Genomic DNA, 24,065 nt, shown 5'->3' with positions numbered 1-24,065 from the left:
AAAGTTGAATGATCTATATTTAAGTTGTTTGTCTATTATAGCAGTTATTCTTTATATTTTAGTAGAGTGACTGACATAAAAAAAATTCTAAAATGATCTTATAAGTCTGTTATAACTGTATATTTTTTTGTAGAGTAGCAAAATCTGACGTAAGTTCTGTTAGGATGTTTGGTCTTCTACATTTGAGGTAATTTATTTATGCTTCTTTTTACGGTATTCAAATTTAGATTGACATATCGCGGATTAGTTGTACCAAGAAAAAGATTAGATGAGGTACTGTTTATTCCTTATAACACCAAAAAAGAAAAATACAAAGAGATGTGCGCATTGGAAAACATAACAACAAAATTACAAACTTTACATATTATGCCTAGCTCAAGTCTAGCACCCCAGCGCAAATTAGAGACCTCAGTAACATATCTGGAACTGGTACTGTGATTCTTTTCAATGGTACTGAAAAAACCGATATCAAGAGAGATTTAAATTCTGATTAAATTTGTCGAGGTCTCAATTTAATAACCAAGCCAAAAGAACCAAAGAAACAAGCAGAACTACTGCTCAATTTGTATACAGCTAGATGGACCAAAATTTTGGTTCTGCGCTCATAGTGACAGGACCGAAATTATAGATTAAAAGAGACCATGTTCCTAATTTCATCAAACTTTCAAGAAAAAATAAGGAACCAACTGATAGAATTGCCAGGAACTCTAGGGACAATTTATGATACTAACCAACATGAGTTCAGGTTGAGACATGGTGCAGGCTGTACAGTCAACCTGAGGATTTCATGCTGGCTCTTTCATATCCGACTTTGTAGCTCTAAAGAGGGTTGACCTTCCTTTCTGCTTCACACTATGAAAACCCATTTGTAAAGAGTAAAGGACTAAGTTGCAAATCTCGAAATCAAAGAGTAAAGGACTAACCTGTCCCAAGAACAGGGTCGAGCAGCAGAACACACCTCTCGGAATCATAGTGTCATTTGTAAAGGTTGTTACTAAAAAAGAAAGTAATAAGATCAGTTCTCGATTTCACCCAAACTGTTTTTCTGTTTCATTCCTTTTTTTCCTCCTTTTTAAAGCTTGTTTCCCTCTATGTTGATCAAATGGATGTATTCAAGTGTTATATCTTTTGTAATTAAATTTCTACGCGAGAGTACTGTTCAAAAAGTAATTCCCTGATCCATAATTGCAGTTATTGATTCCTAATGTCACCCTTTTTGCAAATTGTGAAAATGGAGGTGCTCTTCTGCCCATTTACTCATTATTGCTGGTCATAAGAAGAATATTTATGGGACAAAATTATATAATATTTCATATAACAAGAGCTATAAATCAATGAACCAACTGTAACATTTACCAGCAAAAGTCATCACTATACAATTCAAAGTACCTGCATGGCTTTTTCTTGCCTTTCAGCATCTCCTCTTACACAATAAGCCACCCCCACTGTTTCAAGAAAACAAAAAAAAAACTTAATTGAACATTACTCGGGCCATAATTGAATTTTTTTAAGGATTCTTCAAGGTTTAAGTCTTATTGAACGAATAATATCTAAGTCAGGGCTTAATTGAACATTACTGCATATTAAATGAAAATATATGTATGTAAATATAAAAAAAGATTACACAAAGTGCTCCTTCTGTGGCCTCTAATGCACAGGTTCGAGCTGGTTTGTCGAGTGTGCCTCTATGATCGAAGCAGGCTAACAAAATATATAGAAAAAAATATTAAAAAAGTTATGCTAATACCTTAAAATGCCTGAGGTGGTGTTTGAAGTCTTCTTGATATCTCTATGTATGCAAGTTGAATAAAGGTAATTTGAAGTAACCTCTAGTTGAGGAGCATGACTATTTGCTGAAACAAAATAATTATAAAAAAAATTAAGATGGCACAGATGGAAACAAATGAAACATGATAGTGGTATGAACTAGCCAATTTCATTACCAAAAAAAAAAAGGAGTAAATGCAAATGCCAAGAAGAAGTATCTAGAAACTAATGAATTGCCTTCTTAAGCAGATGGTATCTAGCAAACCTACAACTACACCTTCGAAAGGCCAAATTGGTTGAGTTTGCTAACCAACACCAATTCAATCCCGTAAGGAATTTCACATACCTAGTAATGATAGGGAACTGAAAAGGATTTGTAAATTACACAAATAAGTTTATAAGATTTGCAAATTACTTTTTCATAATTTCACTAACAATGAACAAACTTGTGTACAGTAACACCATCAATTTTTAAATTATTCTGGTGAAAATTGTATACTCCAAAGTTGATTAGCACATTAATTAGGGCCAGAATCTCCTTCATTCCTTAAAGTATTTTACACTAGGATTAGTTTTGCAAAATGAAAGATGATTAGCACATTAATTCCTCAGTGAGTCCGATAAAAAAAAGTAAAATAAAAAAAGAAGAAGGAAGCCAGTTCAGGTGTTAAATATCAATACAAATGAACACTAAGGAACCCAATTTCAGCAAGATTGAATCCTCTTTATCTCTCTTGAAAGGCCTGTGATTATCATCTAAACTTTATTAGTGGAACTTATAATTTATGTTACGTACATTAAAGATAAAAACAAGCAAAAACGATAGAATTGTACTTACAGGTGTGATCTCACTATCTCACGTTGAGAATTTTGTAGTCCTTAGACTCTGAGTTGGTCTGATTGCGTCTTAAGGCCGGACCGGGAGGGGGAGAGAGAGGAAATAAATGAAAAGAGAAGGCAGGCGGAGGGAGAATGGGGGCAAAGCAGAGCGATGGGGAAGCGATAAAATTGATCGGGTCTGATAACCGCCTAACTTGGCGGGATTAGGAGTGAATATCGAAATTAGAGAGAGGGATCACGCGGGATAATGAGCGAATATCCAAATTAGAGAGAGGGATCCCGACTTAGAAGAGTCTGAAGGGTGGGACCCACCGTCAGTGTATGTATATTCGTTGAATTAAAGATGAGGAGGTTTACTTTTTAAGAGCAGTGTTCTAAATAGCTAGCTATAGCTTTTTCGGATCATAAAAGCTATGGCGCTATGCGCGATATATAACTATATAACTAGCTATTGGCGTTATAGCTAGCTACTTAGTGTAATCGCTTATTTTTTTTTAACCGTCCTACTATATCACTAAAATCGCTATTTAAATCATTGGTTAAGAGTTATCTGATGCGGCCCAAAACTGTACAACACAAGGCAATTTTGTACTTGATCAATTTGTCTTTGACATTTTTTATATAAAAAAAGTGCCTACAAAATTACATAATATTATCGTAAAAATCTAGATCATTCATAAAAGTATAATCGGAACCCATATAAAATTCATGAGTTATGTGTCTACGTGCAAAAAATTAAAATTTTGAACAAATTTTTTATAGAATCAAATGGTAAAAAAAACGTTAAGAAAAATGAATGCTTGAAAAATAATTTATAAACCTTCTAATTTTGACTGCTTTATTTTATACAAATCTAAATACCCAAATAAATGTTAGTTGCAAGCGCACAACCTATCCTTGTAGTACTTTGGGTGTCAAACCACAGAGAGTATGGTAAATACTTAGTTTAAACTTTAATAAATAGTTGACTTCATAGGAATAAATACTTCAATGCATATGTATAAATACTTTCAATACTTAAATATTAATATTTTCAGTGTCATATGTAAAAAAAATACTTAGAAGATAATATATTAACACTTAAAAAAAAGATATTAATACTTTGATGTGTAACTTGTTATGATTATCCATTTTCAAGTTCCCCAATTATTTTCGTGTCAACTTTTCTGTAACAAAAATAGTTGACCTCATATGTATAAATACTTTCAATACTTAGATATTAATACTTTCAGTGTTATATGTTAAAAAATACTTGCAAGTATAGATATAAATATTTGTGCGATGACGAGTCTAAAAATACGTCATCATGGATTTCATTTGAAAGATAAAATTGCGTAGGTATTAATAGTTTAGGAAAAAAAATTGTGGAGATTTTGCAGTCCCTACAAGAAGTTATTTTTCTGCATTTAATTTTCGATGGTCCCCTGCGGGTACTGTTATTCTCGTTTGATCGTCCATTTTTTCTGTTTATTCCTATTTATTTTCATTTATTTCAGTGATTATTTATTTTTACATTGTTTTTTCTTTTGTAACTGTGTGATAATAAGTTTCATAAACATGTATTGCAATTTTATTTGTGCTTGGCTATACATTCAATTTTTTTATATATGTTTTTTCTTTTTACTTATTTTGCCGACATTTTTATTTTTACTCCATTAAAAAAATATTTTAATAATAATAACCAAAGTTTAGTAATAATTTTAAAAATACCCCACCCGTGAAATTTTTCCACAGGTTGGAATTTTAATTCCAATTTTTTTTTTATAAAACAAAAATTTGTTTTTATTTTTTATTTTTTGTATTGAAATATTAGAAATGTTGGATATATTTCTTTGAAAATAGATGGAATACAATATAATTTGATTTATTAGAAAGACTGTAACAAATAACTCGGATCAATATTTTTCAAGCCGAATTTTTCGCGGCTGTAAAAAAAATTAATATATTTCTTTATGTGTTATTGGAAAAAAATAAAAATGCTTAGATTCTGAGTTATTGATCCCAGTTCAAAAGTCACTTCTATGTAATCTAGAAAATATTGTGATCCTTTTAGGACATTTAATTTATAAAAAGTTGTATATATTTTGAGAATTCTTTTTGAATAATAATTATTAAATAACTTAAAGTTTTTGTTTTTTTTTAAATAGATACAACTTTTCATAAATTAAATGTCCCAGAATGATCACAATATTTTCTAGATTACATAGAAGTGACTTTTGAACCGGGATCAATAACTCGGAATCTAAGCATTTTTTTTTCCAATAACACATAAAGAAATATATTAATTTTTCTTACAGCCGCGAAAAATTCGGCCTGAAAAATATTGATCCGGGTTATTTGTTACAGTCTTTCTAATAAATCAAATTATATTGTATTCCATCTATTTTCAAAGAAATATATCCAACATTTCTAATATTTCAATACAAAAAATAAAAAATAAAAACAAAATTTTGTTTTATAAAAAAAAATGGAATTAAAATTCCAACCCGTGGAAAAATTCCACGGGTGGGGTATTTTTAAAATTATTACTAAACTTTGGTTATTATTATTAAAATAATTTTTTAATTGGATAAAAATAAAAATGTCGGCTTATTTTGAATTAATTGATTAATTCCTCTATTATATATATACCATATATTTTTCTTACTTACTGATGTAATTTTTTCAATTAGTACACCATGTTCATATATTAAATTAAGTTGTTATTACAAACTAACTTTAGTGCTTTTATGTTGGAATGTTTCATGTCTTTCAAATAATATATTGTTAGTGTTTGAAAATGCTTAATTCTCGAATTATTTTTTTAATTAAATAAATGTGTTACTTACACATGTAAAGTGCGTGTGTATTGTTAAGCGTAGTTTCATATTATAATAATAGAAACTAAGTTAAATTAAGTTTATTTGATAAGTTTGATGAGTTAAATAATTTTTTTTTAATAATTATGAATATATACACATAATTTTAATGAAAATACAATATTGTTCGCATAATTCTGATTAATAGGCCGCATATCGATTAATTGCTTGACAGTATCCCGTTCGTTCGACAAGCGCATACCGTTATTTACAATACTGATATACACAATTTTTTATTGATATGTAAATAGATCATATCTATTTATAGAAAAATTTGAACCCTTTGAATATTCCAAGTTTGGGCCCTAATATTTTATTTATTTTTAATATATACAGATTATTTTTTTTAAATATATGAAAAATATTTTTGTTTCTTTTGGAGCCCCATAAATCTTAGGACCCGGAGCGGTCGCCCTGGCTGCCCAACACCAGGGCCGGCCCTGCATCCAATCTAACCACAATAAACAAAAACCTGAGAAATGTAGTCATTCTGGCAAACCTTCTCAATTCTCACTAATCTAACCCCGAAAAAGATCAAAATTACAACAAGATAATTTGGATGATGTTTTATTAAATCATAATAATTTTTTTTTTTACCAAAATGAAAAAAAAAATATTTCAGAAATTAATTCTAGAACATGGGCAACATGCTTTTGCTAGTATTACATTGATGAAGAGAGGAATGACCAAATTAATGAAGAAAAAAAAACATATTAAGAATAACAAAGATTAAACATAGCAATTTTTTCTTTATTTACTAGCAAAAAATTGCACAAAACAATAATGGTATTTTGATCAACTGAAAAAAGAGGAACGAATTTATATTCCATATCAGGATTGACACAAAAATCAAGCCATATCCCTGTGTATATGCGCCTTTTTTTATTTTTAATATGTACTTCTTTCGTGGCACTAACATAAAGTTCATTTTAATTCAGTTGAGTATAATTTAGTATTGCTAATCTTCATTAACAATGAGTTGGCTCCTTATTTTGAGATCACAAGCAGACTATTTTGTAAATCATAAATCATTCAATCTAAATATCGCTAGTCATTTGCAGCCAGGTTTCAATAGGTACAGATATCTTGAGATTCTAAGCAAACATCATATACACAGGTTAAACTTTCTCATCATATATGCAGTTAAGCCCCCTAAAATCTACAACCATGAAAGTAATCATTTTTCTAAAGACAGCAATATACACAGCCAGAAAAAAAGGAAGGAATTAAATCTCCTTGGTAAGGCTGATGCCATAACAAGAGGCGAGTTTGGGGATGATGCCATCATGCATAGACTTGTTGATAATCTCATATTTCTTGTGGTCAATTGTCAGTGCTTCTTTGTCACTGCTCAGCTTCTCCTCCATCTCCAGTATGCCTGCAATTCCAAATATCATTTCTTAATCCTTAGACTATAAAATATTATTCTATGAAGTAAATTTACAAGTCATCCCTGTAGTGTTACTGTTTTTCCACTTTGGTCCCTTGTTTCTTTTTAATGTTCCCTTTCCGTCTAATTAACATTCAAATTTCCATCATCTTGATCCCTACCAGCTTACTAAGTCAAATCAATCGACAAAAGTCAAAACATAGGAAAATAAATAAAATAATAAAACATAAAAGCATGATGATTCAGAGGAGTCCATACATATATTAAAATACAATATTGGTTTTACCAAACTAGCCTACATAGTCATGTGGAGGCCATACATTCTCTATGGATACAAATCATGGCTCTCAGAGCCCATTAGAATTAAGCATTATAATGGAAATAGAAGGAGCTGCCTTTTTAACTTTATTCAGGTAAGCACTAGAATTAACAGGAAAAAGAAAGGAAATGAAGATGGGGTTAAATGTGCAAAGTTAACCTAACAACTATGCTAAGTGTACTCCTGAAATAGGATCTCCCATGTAGAGAATTGCCAAGTATTTTCAATAATTTTTGTTTGTTTTCAAAATTGATGGTTTTTTTAATGTTCTGATAAATCGATTTTGATGTGCATCCTAGACCAACCTGAAGATGTGTAGTGTAAACAGTGAGAGGTAGCATAAGTGTTCTACTTTCTTACATACATCCTACACCAACCTGGTTTGGGCTAACCAGATGGGTCCACTATGTCAGGATCTCAGAATTGACAGTGACAGGTCATATATCAGATTTCTATATCCTAGACAGGTCAGGTTGAGAGGACCAACTCTTAAACTACTCATGCAACAAATTGCAACCCCTATCTCTAATGTGGAGCATCCATCAACTGCCAGAGCAAACATAGAATCATGTCATAGGAGCATTATTGTGTACCTGGATCAATTAAATCTAGTGCTTTTTGAAGGCACTCAGAAATTGGGCTCGGTTTCTTCTTCAAAAGATTCTCTATCAGATGATTCGTCTTTACTAAAGTACTCCTCAATTCATCTTCTGACGTGTAATACTTGTTGCAAAATGATGAAAAATTACACTGATGCCCTTGTCTTATTTCTTAGCTAAACAACAAACCATATTAAAATGAGAAAACAAGCACAAAGAAATTATTAAATCGGAAGGTACGATCAACACATGTAACAGGTCTGCACCTGTATCCCACCATCAAAATCTCCTGACCTCAGTAATATGCAGTACAAAGTGTAAGCATTATAAAATTAAGAATAGATGCTTTGATTTATATACATTAAATTGAAATTTAGCTACCACAAAACTGTTACCAGTCTTCACTGTTACACAGGAACATGTACCAGAAGTTCAGAACCAGACACCATTATCCAATCCTTTGCGGATTAACCCTCAGCTGTGCAATAAAGCTTCAATTTATCCTGAATTTTACAATTGTCTTAAATAGGTGTCAGCCCATTTTGCTCTCAATTTATCTCAGCTGTTCAACATAAAACAAAAACAGCATAAACAAAAACAATAGACCTTGAGCTCTAGGAAATAACTAACAATTTTTAAGGCTACAACGGTAAAATAGTGAGCACCTGTGTACTCGCAACATTCCATCTATAACTGCAAACTTACCTACAAATTAAATAGCAACACAGTAGCACTCCTACAATGATCATATTTTAGCTGTAATGGAGGATAACAGTGATGAAATAAGAGAATCTGCTTGGCATTTATGGCGGGTTCAATCAAGAACTGGGGTTATCCTTAGTATGACGCCTTCAGCATCCGCCTCAGGCATGGAGATCGACGACAAACAGTGAGCTCTCTCCGTTTGGGAGTAAGAGGTTCACAAAGTGTACGAAGCGCCTGGAATTCTCTCCAGGGCTGCTTTGGAAAGGCCAAACCTCCACAGTTTATTGGCGACCCGAAATACTCCCACTTGACTCCCTCCTCTCCAGAGCGTCCCACTATCAAGTAAATATATAAAAGGAGAAGAAAAAATTTGGGTATATATGAATTAACAATTTGGTTTGCATAATAGAATGGTTACTTGAATTAAAATCTACTTTGCAAAAAATGTAAGAAGCAAAAGAAGTACAAACCTGATTTGGCCTCCCTCTAATGAGAACGAAGGAGTAGGAGATACAAAGCGACTGGAGAGAACGAAGGAGTGGGAGATACGGAGCAAAGGGAGAAATGAAGACCGACGAGAAGGGAAGATACGGAGCAAAGGAGGGGGCGACCGACAGTACGGAGAGATACGGAGCAGCAATAGAGCGAGCTCCAATGGGGATTTCGCTTCTTCGAGAAGTCGGCAGCGGCGAAATATATTCGAGAAAGAGGAAAAGAGAATAAGATCGCTATTATATTTTTATGACTATTTTACCCTTCCGAAAAATATTTCCGTCAAACTTAACGTAGAGTTTTCAAACTTACAAAATATCTGAACCGTTCGATCTTGACTACATGGACGGTCCAAATTTTTTTTGATCCATTCCAGAATTTGCCTTATTTTTTTCTTGCTTTTGACTTCGTAAATCTTTAACCTTCTCTCCTCCTCCACGACAATGCAAACCGTATTCTTGTTTGGGCACAAGTCAACCTCTTCCCTTACTCTTCGACTCATCTCACCGGGAAGAAGGAAAAAGGGGAAAAATTAATTAGTACGGAGGAGCTGGCGGTCTCAATCAGACCCAACCGGTGGTCTTAGTGATCACACCGAAGAAGAAGACGAAGCGGAGCAAAAGGTGCACGCAATTACCCATTTTTTCTCCATTTTGTCATTTCCCGTTTTCATATTTTTTTAATTATCTTTTTATTTGCTAGTATTGCGTTTGTAATTATTTGCTTAGATATTGATGGTAATTGCCTTTCTTTTAGTTAGTTAGCATCCCATATTCTGTTTGGTTCTGGAATCTGATTACCAAGTACAACTGTACCAGTAACCAATAAATGACATATTTTTTTATCCTGGTAAAATAAGGTTATGGTTACCAGTGTTACTAAATTTCATTAATTGAACTTTATGTTGTTTATGCTACTTACTACAATGCTTGTTAATTCGAGACATCCTGACTGATAAGTGATAATAGTTAATCATGTTCCATTACTCAGTCAATTTAAAATCTTGCCAAGGAACCAAATGTACCTACCAAAACTTACAACTGAACATTTTCTGATATATTCTTTCATTAATTCATTAGACTTGATAGGTTTAAGGCATGGAGGAAATTTCAGAGGGAAAACCTAGCATCACTGGCTTAGGATGCAACAGTCAACAAGATGAAATTTTTGGTCTGAGACCACCTTATAAAGCATTTAAATGTCCAATGTCACGAGAAATCATGCAGGACCCAGTTTTCATAGAGAGCGGGTACACCTTTGAGAGAGGCGCTTTAATTAACTGGTTTGCAGTTTGTACCAGAAGGGGAAGAAAGCATGTTTGCCCAATAACATTAAAGGAGATCTCCAGTACCAGCCTAATACCCAACATAGCACTAAGAAGTGCTATCGAGGAATGGAAAGAGACTAATGATGCCATGCAGCTCGACAGAGCTGTTACTTGTCTGAAAAGTGATAGTGCAGATTATGATGTGTTGTGGTCTATGGAGTTCATTGGTCAATTTTGTAAGAAAAATAATACTAACAAGACTTTGTTGCGTAAGAAAGGTGTAGTATCAATGATTGCTGGCATGTTGAGGAGTAGAAATGAGAGAGTGTGCCTCAGGGCGCTAGAAATCCTTAAAATTTTGGTTGAAGAAAATGATGAAAATAAGGTTTCTTTTTTATTTTGAGCTCTTTGATATTAATTTTTTTGTTGGTTTCATACCACATGATACATTTAGGCTTTTTCTTATCAAAGTTCTTTTAATCTTTTTCTAATTTTAAACTCTCAATATTAGAAAAGCCCAACTAGAGAATTAAAAGGTACCACACTGAATCACCTTGGATCAAATATTTCACTTAGTTATTGATACAATTGTAATGTCTTGGTTGATAATTCATTTTTTTTATATGTTTTTTATTAGGGTGTGCTGGCAGAAGGGGACCTAGTTCTCGCCCCAATAAAGTTCTTGACCCAAGGGAGTTTTCAGGAGAAAGAACTTGCTCTTTGTCTTTTACATGAACTGTCAAAGGCTATGGTATTGTCAGAGAGGATCGGCCGTGTAGACAGCGTGATGATTATTTTGGCCGGGATAGCTAGTGATTCAGAGAACAATTTGGCTGCTGATAGAGCAGAGGAAATTTTGGAGAATTTGGGAAAATGCGAGAGTAATATCATGCAGTTGGCTGAGGTGGGTCGGATGCAGCCCCTTTTTGACATGCTTCTTCATGGTAAGAATCTTATTATTAACTTGGTAGGATGATTGTTGGATTCTTAAAAGTGATGTGAATTTACGGTATTGGTAATTCAGAATTTTTACTTCTCTAGGGAAAATCAAGGCTGGAATCTTGGCTAATTTGGATAGGTATATACATACAGTCAGCTCTTTCATTGCTTTATCTGGCCAGATTTCTACTCAGCCTATTGCAATGGTCGCCAAAAAATCTGACATTTATTATCTAAAAAATGTCAAATGCAATTAAGAATGGATCTCTTTACAGAGTGATCGGCCGTTCTTTAAGCTTGTAAAATTGCAATTTCTGTGGTTCATAAAGGAAACTTCTGTTTACCTGTTATGGCATGTTGAGCAGTTAGTCCGTACCAGAATGATAACGGAACTTATGCCATATTGCAATTCTATACATTATTGATCATATATGAAATATATTTCCCTATTTAAACATGGATTTGTGTCTGATTTTATCTTATTTTTGACAAATCATGCAGGAAAACCTGAGAAGCAGTCTCAGATGGCCTCACACCTGAAATACCTAGTCTTATCCAATAATATAAAGTTACTCATGGCCGACAAAGTAGGTCCTACGCTAGTTCAAATGCTGAGTGAAGGTGATAGTGTGGCTCAGGAATCATCTCTTTCTGCACTTTGCCAGATCTCCTCAAATGAGGAGAGCGCTGCGATACTAATTGAAGCCAGGATTCTTTCTCCTCTCTTGAACCATCTCTTCGCCGTGGGGCCCAACCACCTTGCTAGCCATAGAATGAAAATGAAAGAACTGGCAGCAACCTGTCTATCGAATTTAGTATCATCTGGGATAGATTTCACAACTGTCCCAATTGATGACACGTACAATACTCTGGTCTCTGAAAACACAGTTGAGGACCTGCTACATCTTGTCAGTAACACGGGTCCTGCTATACAGTTCAAGCTCCTTCAAGCCCTGACTGGACTAACCAGGTTTGAATCAACAGTCAAACCAATTATTACTGCAATTAAAATATCAGGTGCATTAACCGCTCTCGTACAGCTTATTGAGACACCAAGGATGGAGATCCGTGTTGCTTCATTGAAACTTCTACAAAACATTTCACCTTACATGGATCAAGAGTTAGCAGATATTCTATGTCAGAGCTCTGGCCAGCTTGACAGTTTAGTTCAGGAAATATCAGACAGTACTGGTTTTCTCACTGAAGAGAATGTGGCCAGAATTAGGCTATTATGTGGTTTATCACAGTCAAATTCTAATATAATCACCCAACTCGCAGAATTGGGTGCTTTTGAGATTTTTGTCTCTCATGTAGCACTCATTCGGCAAGGGGAAATTAGCTGTAGTCAATATGCTGCTCCTGCTTTAGAAGGCCTTGTCAAAATTCTCTCTAGAATTACTTTTGTGCTACAAGAAAACCCAAAAAACATCCAACTTGCCATCTCTCTCAATCTCGCATGTTTGTTCACAGATCTGCTTGGAATAAATGGAAATGACGGAGTGTTGATTGACTCTGCTACTGCATTAGGGAATCTCTCAACAGAATCTAAGAATCTTAGTAAACCGCCTCAGCAACCTACACCTAGACTTGTTAGGATAAGATTCTCTCGTAGACAACCTAATGTTGTCACCAAAGTTTGTCAGGTCCATCGTGGACTGTGTTCGGCTAAGGATACTTTCTGCCTGATCGAATGCAAAGCAGTGGAGAAGTTAGTCTCATGTTTGAATCATAATAATAGAAACGTGACTGAGGCTGCACTAGGTGCACTGTGCACCCTGTTAGAGGATGGTGTGGATAGTAATGAAGGCGTCTGGAAATTGTTCGAGGAAGGAGGTGTTGATATCATATTTGATGTGTTGATTCAAGACGAGAACAAGGCACTTCAGAGAAAGGCGGTTTGGGCGGTTGAGAGGATTTTGAGGATAGAAGACATGGCTAAACAAGCTGCTGTTGGTTATTCAAGTGTAGGTATTGCTCTAGGTCAGGCTTTCCAGTTAGGTGATTCTGATACTCGGGAAGTTGCTCGTAAGGCATTGGAGCATATCAAGAGACAGCCAAGTTTCTCTGATATTTATACAAGATAGATTGTTTTTAAATAAAAGAGAGAGAAATATAAAGAGGACTATTGATTTCTTTCTTTCTACATCTGTGTGCATACATGTATTTGTTTCAGGAGAGTGTGGGTAAATGCAGGTACCAGTGTAAATTTCAATGTTAAACCCTGTAATTTGCAGGATGATTCTTTTGATTCATTTTACTTTATAGATCCGGTTGTTTCAGTTTTCCTTTTGTTTTTCTTTTTCCATCTTGTTTGTGTATTATTTGACGGGAAGCTACACACATTACTGTTAAGAGGCCGGGCCGCGTTATAGGCGGGCTCTACGGGCTTCTCAATTGGGCCCGATTAATATATGGGCCAAGCCTTTTAATTTTACTCTTTAAATCAATTTTTTTTTTTTTGGTTACCTAGATCTAGTCTTCCTCTCCAGTTCTCTTTGCGTTACATTTCTCCGCTATGATCGAACGAAGCCCACCATGGCCACCAACCTTCCTATTTCGTCTAGAAGGAGAAAACCTTTTTTCCTCCTCCTAACCCTCATCCTAATACTAACATTTTCTCTCATCTACCCACTCTACCCACTCTACTCTCGCCAATCTCCTATCTCAAACATCCCTTCTCTCACCTCCAGTTCACCTCCGCCATGCGGTGCCCTCCCTTCCGATCTCACTAACGGCCACTGGTCCAATGACACAACGCCTCGTCAACCTCTCTATGGCGCCACCTGTCCCTTCCACCGCAATGCCTGGAACTGCTTGCGCAATGGCCGGGCCCATATGGACTCCATCAACTCCTGGTCCTGGTTCCCGGATCGATGTGCTGGTGACCCGGTACCGAGGATTGATCCTGTTAGATTTCTCAGGGCAATGCGGGGGAGAAAGATTGGGTTTGTCGGGGATTCATTGAACGAGAATTTCTTAACTGCCTTGTTATGTGTACTTTGGTCTGGGGATGAAACTGCACGCAAGTGGAAGAGGAAAGGTGCGTGGAGAGGTGGTTATTTTCCAAAGTTCGATTTGATTGTGGGTTACCACCGTTCAGTGCTTCTTGCTAATTATACGTGAGCTCTCTTTATTTGCATATTATAATATGATTTGCTTCCCTTTTTATTTAGTTATATCAAATTAAATATTAAGATTTGTTTCCTAGTTCACTGAAGTTTAGAATTTTTGGATAAAACACTGAAGTGGCATGTTATTTATAACAGTATATTAACTATAATGGCAGAGAATCTCAAGTGGATAGTACTAGGTTTTGAAGTTGACTTGTTGTGTTAGAAATTGATGCACCGCTTAACAAAGGATGGTTAGCATCCAAATTATTACCAGTGCATGGTAGTTATTGAATCTGACCAGAATGGTACAGAGCAAGTGAAGTCCTGAACTTAATATTATGGAAATAATGAAAAAGACAGGATATAATAAATGTTATGGAGATACTATTTCTATAGTATTTGCATCTGATATGCCTATACGTAAGTTGTCCTTCTATTTTGTTATTAACATATGTTTGGAAAAATTGGATTCTCTACACTCTTTGGTTAATTTTGGCTGCATATTATTGTTATAGTTGAAATTATACTTTGATACAATTGGCCATTTGGCATTGGATGTCTGATATCTTTATAGCTGATGATTTGAAGGTGGATACCTGTGGAAGAATTGATCCAATTTGCAAAAGATGGAATTAAGGGGATTTATAGAGTAGATGCTGATGTGGCAGCTGATGATTGGACCAGAGTTACCAAGTTTTATGATGTCTTGATTTTCAATACTGGACACTGGTAAGTGATGTAATTAACTTACCTTCTTTACTTCAGTTTAACTGTTCTGATCAAGTTGCATTATTTTATTGTTCTTATGCACAGGTGGGGCCCAGATAAATTTCCAAAGGACAAACCACTAGTTTTCTTTACAAAAGGAAAACCGATAGATCCCCCACTTGGGATACGTGATGGGCTTAATGCGGTAATTAATAGCATGGTGTCTTATATAGAGAGAGAAGTGCCAGGAAGAACCCTTAAGTTGTGGCGCACTCAATCTCCTAGACATTTCTTTGGGGGCGAGTGGGACCACAATGGCAGCTGTCTTTTTGATAAACCCCTTAAAGTAGATGAGGTTAAATACTAATAAAATGCCTTCATTTACCACTTTTTCATTTATTTTAAGTTTTGTAGATTTTAAACAATCTGCTTGCACGGTTGTACTTGTGGAAGCTGTTTCTGCTTAGTACACTGAAATATAGAAAAAAATATTGACTGGTTTATTATTACTACTACTGTTTTTTGGTTTTGTTATTATTTTTTTCTTCTAGCAAGCATCATATGTTTAATATGTACGAGGCATTGCATGAATGGCATGACATGTTGACTTTTGTTTTATACATGGCAAATTTTGAATAGTTTTTAACTTGCACAAGCCATTGGCATGAAGGCCATGCATCATCTACTTATTTTATGAATGCACAGTACTGAGTCTGCTATATTATCCCTGTATGGAACAATTCTGATCCATTCTCTTTATCCAGCTGGATTCATGGTTTGATTCGAAGAACAATGGAATAAACCGAGAAGCGCGGGAAGTTAACTCGATCATAAGAGAAGCAATACTTGGCACGAGAATAGAGCTCTTTAACCTGACATATTTGAGTGAATTTAGAGCTGATGCGCATCCTGCCATCTGGCTGGGGAAGAAAGACGCGGTCTCGGTTTGGGGACAGGATTGCTTGCACTGGTGTCTGCCCGGCCTGCCTGATACTTGGGTTGACCTCCTAACGGCACAAATTTTGCATTACTTTGGTAGATAGTGCTTTCTATACCTTTGTTTGTGCAAAGGTAATGAAGAATTTTGACTTTTATGGTTGTTTGTTTCTAGTTTATTGGCCTATATATAGGCTGACACCTACGGAAACTCTCAAGAGATCATTTTTCTTGTTATTATTTCTTTGTTTTATTTTGCCTGTTGTTTAGATCATGTTATTATCTTAGATTGGTAGGGTCTTTGCCCACGATTTGAGAAAGGTGATGAGAAATTCACTTGTATTTAAGAAGAAATTTTAGCCGCAAAAACATTTTTTGGATTCTTAGTTAGTTTTATTTTTTAACCTTGTTATCACACATGTTGGGTACTAGATATTATTCGTAACCGTAGGTTAGAACATCATCAGCAAGATGTCATTTCGAGTTTTCTACTTTCTTTTCCATGAAAATTATGACTTTAGGTTTCTGCTCATGGAGGTACTTCTCTATACATTTTTTTATGGAATTGAGGCATCTGTACTGGTTTTTATTTTATAATTAAATTGATGTTCTTCCTTTACTAAAAAAGTTGGGGTTCTTCTTGCAAGGATACTTGAACAATCGGCTTACTGTTGAATTGATTATTACCTTCAATACTGTGCCTACTGTCGCAATAATATTTTGCATAAAGGAAGTGGTATAAATGTATTCGGACATGTAATTTATTGGTCATTGTTTGGGTGTTTTAGTCTCTCTTTTTACATAGTTTACTGTATAAATATTAATATTACATTTCTGTTAAGGTTATATATTGTACTGTACTATTGTATCTAGTGTAACTGCAAGATTCAAGATTTATTATAGATGATTGCGTAAAAAAGGCGCAAAATTGAACTTGCACGTTTAAATTACAACGGGAATGACCATAATAGTGATGTTTATATGGATCTGTACTTGAAAAACCTTAAAATAATATATTTTTATGCCATTAGTATTTTTGAAGCTGAATTAATTGCCAAACTTCTTATAAATAAATGTTTTATATAGTTCATCTTGTTTGGCTTGATCTGACCTTAATTCGTTCGTTGTTTAATAAATTATATATATCAAGACACAAAATAATTTAAAAAATAATCATGCGCTTCGTTGGTAATAATGAGTTAAACATATTAAATCGTTCTCTTTGGATCTACCTAAAACATTCGATGAAGATCAGATACACCGATACACGTTTGACCTTTAATAAAAAAAAAAAAAAAAAAGGATCAGATACATGCACATTCGATCAAGATTGATACAAAAAAGATCAGATACATACAATGATACACGTTTGGCAATTCATCTTAAACCAGCTGAGGTGAATGCATTAAATACCATCAAATGAAGATTTTTTTTATTTCTTTTTTCTTTTTTTGCAAAGTAAATGAAGATAATTTCAACCTTAGCACCTAGATACATACAAGTTCTTGTCATGTCCTTTCAACTTTGCCAACCACCAAATCATTGTACGTTATCACTCCAGTTACGCTTGTAAAAGTACCACAAGCGCCTCATAACTAGTGTTTTAAAATATGATTTTGTTTATGCATGCAAAAGGTCATTGCATACCTATGCGAAAGTACATATGCAGTTTTATTATGTTTTTTTAAGAAAATATGGATAAAATAAAACTAATTTATATCTAAATATTTGTTTGATCTAGTAGTTTGTGTTTTTTACCATATTAAAAATATTATAAATTTTAATCTCCTTTACTGCAAAATAATTTTTAAGCTTTTTTCAAGTCTGTATGAACCATATATGTGTCAGTATATTCAAAACCACATGAAATGTACATTATACCTTTGGCACTGAATCAAACCTTTGGTTCTTTTTGGGTTTAATCATCTCACAGTACGAAATGTACATTATACCTTTGGTTCTTATCGGGGTAACTTCCACTGGGCCTCCTTGACCTCCCCAAAGCCTTTAGATAGTCTGAGCCTCCCTGGTGACTTTTTCTTGGGGGGAATAATAGAGATAGGCCCAAACTTTTTCCTTTCTAATTTAGCTGACGCTGTTTGTGCATCCGTCGTCTCTTGATTTAGGCCTAATTTGCTTCTGGTAAAAGAGTATGATTAACATTATCTAGTGAATCTTTTTTTAAGTGAAGTAGGAATGTTGTAATAACTTTTATTTTACAATAGATATGGTACCTTGTTGCATACAAATATAATTTTGCCTCGAGCATAATTGGCAATACTATTGGGTCATAAGTTAATCAAGCCTAATATTGCAAATTGTGGTCCAGGTTCCAGAAAGCTATGTGATTTTTACAGAATTAAGCCCAGTAGGCTTAAAAAGCCCATAAACTTTATTTGGGCTAGAATGAAGAAATTTCTTTCATTAAATTATAGTAGCAGATTTGAAGCTCTGAATTTTCAATCTATAAAGGCAGGAATTTGGACGCTGTTAAAGCACCCTTCTCTATAACGTGACAAGTTTTTCATTGAGGGTTCTTGGAATTTTAATGTAATGGTAAAAGATTGAGGATAAAACAGAAGAAGTTAATTTTTTTTTTTTTCTAATGTGTATCTAGTACAAGTTACCTTTTTATCACTACTGTCCCATTTTCATCGTTGAGCCTTTATATCTTTGACACATCTAAAGATTACGTTTGTCTGAGCATTGCCTTCTTTTATCTCTTCTCTAAATTACAATCATAGTGCTTAGAAAGGAGATGACTAGATGGTTTAAAGATAAAGTGTGGGACCTAAAGCACAGATGTGACAGCAAAGCCCCTTCTTCGTGAAGATTTACTAAAGACCTCTTATATATATCTATACAAAATCACTTTACATCATGTAAATCAACAATGCTATTTGGTTTCTTTTTGGTTGGTTATGCACCTCTGATTAAATCCAGATCTAGTTGGAAGGGCAAGTGAATATAAGATTTGAGATAATATAAAGTTGTAGAGTGGTCCTGATTTGGCGAATTGCGTTTACATCTACATCACGGGCAATATCAACTATCAATATATCTTTCTCCATTCATGGAAAGTACACGGCAAAATTAAGTGAAATTAACATGAACCCGAATTCTAAGCTAAAGTGCTTCTTATTAACACATCAAAATCAGCAAATGAAACCAGTCCCATCCTATCATTGGCAATTAGTTTTGTTGTATTCAGTTTGCTCAGAATGCGGATCGTCCAATGATATGTACTGTACGTAGGGTGTTGAGTGTGATCCGAACCATTCATTTTAACATAGTAGGAAATATCGGCCGAGACCGATCCGATACCTTGCCGATATTCGCGGATTTTGTGTTTTTCGTCCAATTTCTACTATTATGGTCCGATTCTAGTCATTATTCGTCTGAAAACTTGAACCCGTGATTGATTAAATAGAGTATAAATTATGCACATGCTGAAAACTCATCACAATCATTGATTAAATAGAGTATCATGTATTAACTATTCTAAAATAGAGAAATATGATCCCGTGATTAAAGATATTAACAATCTTTCATTTGGATCTACAATGTCTTCTTTTTTTTGTTCCGGACAATAATATCCCAATTTTTATCATAATACAAACGACGATGAAGTGTTCCAACCAGCACGACATAATTTCTGGCAATGAAAGAGTGTGTTTATAGTTTTAATGCTTGTGTTATATTGTATTAGTGGATTATTTGATTGTAATCATTTATCTAAACATAAATTATTAATAAATTAATTTTTTATCAATTTTTTCCATTGTTTTAGTATAAAACAAGTTTATGACCAAAAAGTCCAATTTTTCGATCCGAATCGGCCGATACCCCGACCCGGATCAGTATCGGCCGGGACCGATCCCAATCCCGATACCGATATTTCCTACTATGCATTTTAATCTGAAATGAATCTTAAGGGGGTTTCGTGAATCTCAAGCAGGTCAGTATAAATTTGACTCGACTACACATTCATTGTGCATTTTATGTTTCAGTCTCCAAGTTAATTTTTCTGTGTACATTTTATGTTTCAGTCGTCCCAATTTAAATTTTCTAGTTCTGCCACTGCATAAAAGATGCATGGTCATTTGTATTTTAGTTAATCTGATCAGTTGAGTAGATCAGTAGACATGGAAAGTGGGTTCCGAAGGAAACACTACAAACATATCCTAGAAAGTAACAGGATGTGCAGGATGTGGAGAGGTCAATTATAATTTTGTTCTTTAGTGTAAAAAGATTATTCTCAGTGTTTTTATGTAATATAAATGAACCAATTATTTACTAGAGATGGCATGAGGAGCTTGTGAAAAGGTTCAAGCTTGTGATGATAGAATCTCAAAAAGATAAAGCTAAAACTTCTTAGAAGGGCAGACTTTGAACTTATTTATAGCGTGCCTAAAGCAATTATCAGAAGCAAGGTTTCTTTGGAGAGGACAAAGGGAGATCTAGAGAGAGAAAGAGAGAGATATGGCACCGGTGGGTCTACCACCGGGCTTTAGGTTTCACCCAACCGATGAAGAGCTCGTCAACTATTACCTTAAGAGAAAGATCCATGGCATGAAGATAGAGCTAGATATTATACCAGAAATCGATCTCTACAAATGTGAGCCATGGGAACTCGCAGGTATATATTATTTCAAGCTTAATTCGTTATATAGTAGTATATATGATATGATCCTCTCCGTATATATATATATATACCTTACTTTCCTGAGATATATATACAACAAAGAGTGATCATGTTTCGTTCAAACATAAAGCTGGTCTAACATCAAATTAACTTGATAGTTGATATATGCGAAAATTAACCATATATACCATAAAAATACTAATCCAAACCCTTATCCAACATTTGAAATAATCTGTTTGTAAGTATTTCCCGTACGATTTTAACCCTTGGTATATATAATTTGCAGAGAAATCATTTTTGCCTAGTAGGGATCCGGAATGGTACTTCTTCGGCCCGAGAGACCGGAAGTATCCCAACGGCTTTCGAACAAACCGGGCAACCCGAGCTGGGTACTGGAAGTCCACCGGAAAAGACCGCAGAGTTATTTGCCAAAGCCGAGCAATTGGCATGAAGAAGACACTCGTCTACTACAAAGGTCGGGCCCCGCAAGGAATCAGAACCGACTGGGTCATGCACGAATATCGCCTCGATGATAAGGAATGCGAAGATACTATGGGAATTCAGGTAGTGTCTAAATTTAGATGTAGTTCATTAAAAATTGAGACCCTCAATATTTTGTTTTCTTTTTAAGAAATGAAGAAAAGATCAACACATGCACCTACTCCTACACAATAATGAGATATCTATTGATTGCATATCTTTTTGTTTTTCTTTTTTGACGAAATTATTCTCTTGCTTTAACAAATTCAAAGTCATTAATTATTTTTCTTTCATTTAATGCATTCTAATTTACTAGAAGCAAAAATTTATACAGCAAGCTTTTGCTATTTACAAGATATATATATATATATATACTAGTTATGTGAACTAATAGAAATATGCATCGTAGAAGGGCAGGTTATATATATTATGTAATATCGCTAAGGCAAGAATTGCTCAATTATATTTATTGCGTATTTTGCTATTTACAAGATATATACTAGTTTTGTACCTTAATAGAAATACCAGTTATATACACTGACACACACACACCCCCCTTAACAGTCCTATTTGGACAACGGGTGCATGCAAAGTTAGGGTTTTCAGGCTTTCAGATACTTTTCTTTTTATCCATTTAGATGGTCATGGTATCACATATTATATTCCTTTCTTGGGTACTTGCTTGTTCATTTGCAGTCTTGCAGAACAACTTATTCTAATAACAAGACCAAGTTAACACATGTCAAATTATTTTTGAAGGTAAATATATATATATATATAGTCACGATACAATCAACATTGTGATGCATGCTTAATTTCTGGTCTTTAACTAAAGCAACATATATAATCTTCTAATTGTGTCTCAATCTGTCGGTGGCTTTTCATCTTTATTCCTCACCTCACCTCTCTCTCTTTCTCTCTCTAAAGACAAAAAGAAATTCATTTTCAAGAACCTATCATCTTTTCTGGTGTTGATTAGTATGCTAAGTTTAAACAACAGCTTTAGTAATTATTTTTGCAAATCTTAGCTCGATCTAGCATGTGTTGTTACAAATACATGCACATGTGTATATATATGTACACTTAACACCAAATCCTCATCTCTCAATTACCTCCAATTATTTTTTCCTTTAATTAATCCTTAACAAAACTAAATAAGAGGTAAAGTACTAATATTATTTAGACGGATGTTTATATTTAGCTTCAAAGAAGCGTTGATTGTGGTTCAAATATGTAGGTTTCATTTGTTTCAACTAAGACAAATTTGCATTTTTTTTGGAGTATTGTTATATATAAGTCTGAAAGTTTGAGACGAGTAGACAACCGTTAATAGTAATTGTGAGTTGTTTTGACCAGTCAAACCCTGTTGTTGTTGGTATTGTTTTAAACTAAAATATGTAACTGTTCATTTTGATACGTACTCGATCACAAGTGTGCATTCAGATATAGTCAAGTGAGTATTTATGACAAAGTTAAATGTTCAATCTAATATGCGTAGAAAACCGTATGAGAAGGATATTCTAAGATGAGTCTCTTAGGATAACTATATGATCAAATGTATATATCTTTTATGCATTGTGTTAATGTAAATATCTCTCTCTATATATATATATATCAAGTTTTTCATATATATGTGTTTTTATTGATGATCATTTGAGATCTGTAAAACAAAGAGCTAGCTAGGCTAGCTGCATTTTTATTACATAGGCAACCCTACAGATTAATTTTTATTTTTGTTTACTAATATGCAACATTATTATCAGGATTCCTATGCTCTATGTCGAGTATTCAAGAAGAACGTCGTGGTTTGCACCGAAATTGAAGACCAGGCCGGACAATGCAGCATCACAATGGTTGAGATTCCACCAAAAATCACGAGCTTATCGAACGATTACGAAAACGAAAACGAATCTCTAGCAGACATGACTGTCGGATCCTCTTCATGCGCCGATGAAGATGACAAGGACGACTCGTGGATGCAGTTCATATCAGACGATGCCTGGTGCTCAACTTTGTCTAGTAATACCGACGGTACCGAAGAGACCTCTTGCATCGTTTGAGGGCTTTTAAAATTATACATATCCCTCAATTTTTGTTTGGGACTACATTGGTACCAAATATATATAAGGTTGTTAATTTCTAAAATAAGGAGCTATGTGAAATTTCCTCAAATTTGTTAATTTGGAAACTCACTTTGCTCGTTGGTGCTGTAATTTGTGGGAGTTCGCATGGGGGGGGACTATGTGTGTTTTTTAGTTTCTTTTGAAAGGTGCCATAATTTTTTTCATATTAATTTATTTCTGTTTTCTTTATTTTTCTACTACCCTGTAATAAGTTGTCTTGGTTTTGTAATTGATGTTTTTGGTTTTTTTTTTTTTTCCTTTTTGTAGAACTTCATGTTCTTCTTTTCTTTTCGTGACAAAAATGTACTATATATATGCAATCATGCATGTGTGCTGATTTAATTTGTTAATTAAACAACATTGATACGTAATGAAATTTGACCTCGTTATTTTCTCTACGTAGTAGTCCTCCAATTTAATCTAGCTTCAAGTTATAATTTAATGAAACACTGTTATGACTGTTGATGTTTATGGGTTCTAATTAATTCCCCTTGACAGCCTCAGTCAAGTATTCAAAATAAAAATAAAAAAGTTATGGGTTCTAATTAAATGATTTTTTTTTTCGGTACTTATTTCCAGAGTATTACTTTTCTAGCTTCAAAAAGGCTTATCCGGTTATCCTATATTATATTCACTTATATTAATTTATTCCTTTACATGCACTTAGCAAAATTAGTCTGCAAAGAAGTATTTCCTTTTTGGGTTGATTAATTCGAATTTTTTTGGTCCTTATAATTATTTGTTAAATTATAAAAATATCATAATAATTACCTGATGTAAATTAATCTTTATCTCACGGCTAATAAAACAGTGAATCTTCGTGATTATTTCACCGTATAAATATACGACACAAAAAAAAAATCACATTCTTGGTCGGACAGTAA

General features: G+C 34.1%; 3 protein-coding genes and 1 long non-coding RNA gene across 6 annotated transcripts; 3 read left to right on the top strand and 1 right to left on the bottom strand.

Moving 5' to 3' along the window:
• Window positions 1-6,341: 6,341 nt before the first annotated feature.
• LOC144546704 (uncharacterized) lies at window positions 6,342-9,153 on the bottom strand. 2 transcript variants are annotated; one of them, XR_013508864.1, is made up of 4 exons: window positions 8,949-9,153; window positions 8,479-8,813; window positions 7,768-8,335; window positions 6,342-6,843 (listed from the first exon to the last, which is right to left on the bottom strand). It is a non-coding gene; the product is annotated as an uncharacterized LOC144546704 (long non-coding RNA). The 2 variants fall into 2 exon arrangements; XR_013508862.1 differs by having other exon boundaries at window positions 7,768-8,813.
• Window positions 9,154-9,361: 208 nt separating this feature from the next.
• Window positions 9,362-13,440, top strand: LOC144546676 (U-box domain-containing protein 44-like). 2 transcript variants are annotated; one of them, XM_078295222.1, is made up of 4 exons: window positions 9,362-9,593; window positions 10,059-10,622; window positions 10,875-11,181; window positions 11,678-13,440. In XM_078295222.1, the coding sequence occupies exons 2-4, from the start codon at window positions 10,068-10,070 to the stop codon at window positions 13,258-13,260; spliced, it is 2,445 nt and encodes an 814-aa protein (XP_078151348.1). In that variant the 5' UTR covers window positions 9,362-9,593; window positions 10,059-10,067; the 3' UTR covers window positions 13,261-13,440. The 2 variants fall into 2 exon arrangements, with proteins under 2 accessions (XP_078151348.1, XP_078151342.1); XM_078295216.1 differs by having other exon boundaries at window positions 10,050-10,622.
• Window positions 13,441-13,634: 194 nt separating this feature from the next.
• On the top strand, window positions 13,635-16,364 carry TBL12 (trichome birefringence-like protein (DUF828)). The gene is made up of 4 exons (XM_078295231.1): window positions 13,635-14,295; window positions 14,878-15,018; window positions 15,103-15,352; window positions 15,762-16,364. Exons 1-4 carry the CDS (start codon window positions 13,712-13,714, stop codon window positions 16,038-16,040), a joined length of 1,254 nt encoding a protein of 417 aa, XP_078151357.1. The 5' UTR covers window positions 13,635-13,711; the 3' UTR covers window positions 16,041-16,364.
• Window positions 16,365-20,246: 3,882 nt separating this feature from the next.
• LOC144550619 (NAC domain-containing protein 54-like) lies at window positions 20,247-23,540 on the top strand. Its single transcript, XM_078298612.1, has 3 exons — window positions 20,247-20,572; window positions 20,865-21,142; window positions 22,822-23,540. The coding sequence occupies exons 1-3, from the start codon at window positions 20,416-20,418 to the stop codon at window positions 23,116-23,118; spliced, it is 732 nt and encodes a 243-aa protein (XP_078154738.1). The 5' UTR covers window positions 20,247-20,415; the 3' UTR covers window positions 23,119-23,540.
• The last annotated feature ends 525 nt before the right edge of the window (window positions 23,541-24,065 follow it).

This window comes from Carex rostrata, chromosome 2, assembly GCF_964058835.1.
Source record: "Carex rostrata chromosome 2, lpCarRost1.2, whole genome shotgun sequence".
Taxonomy (NCBI): Eukaryota; Viridiplantae; Streptophyta; class Magnoliopsida; order Poales; family Cyperaceae; genus Carex; species Carex rostrata.
Note: the sequence above shows the minus strand (reverse complement) of the source record. Positions and strands in the feature narration are given on the sequence as shown.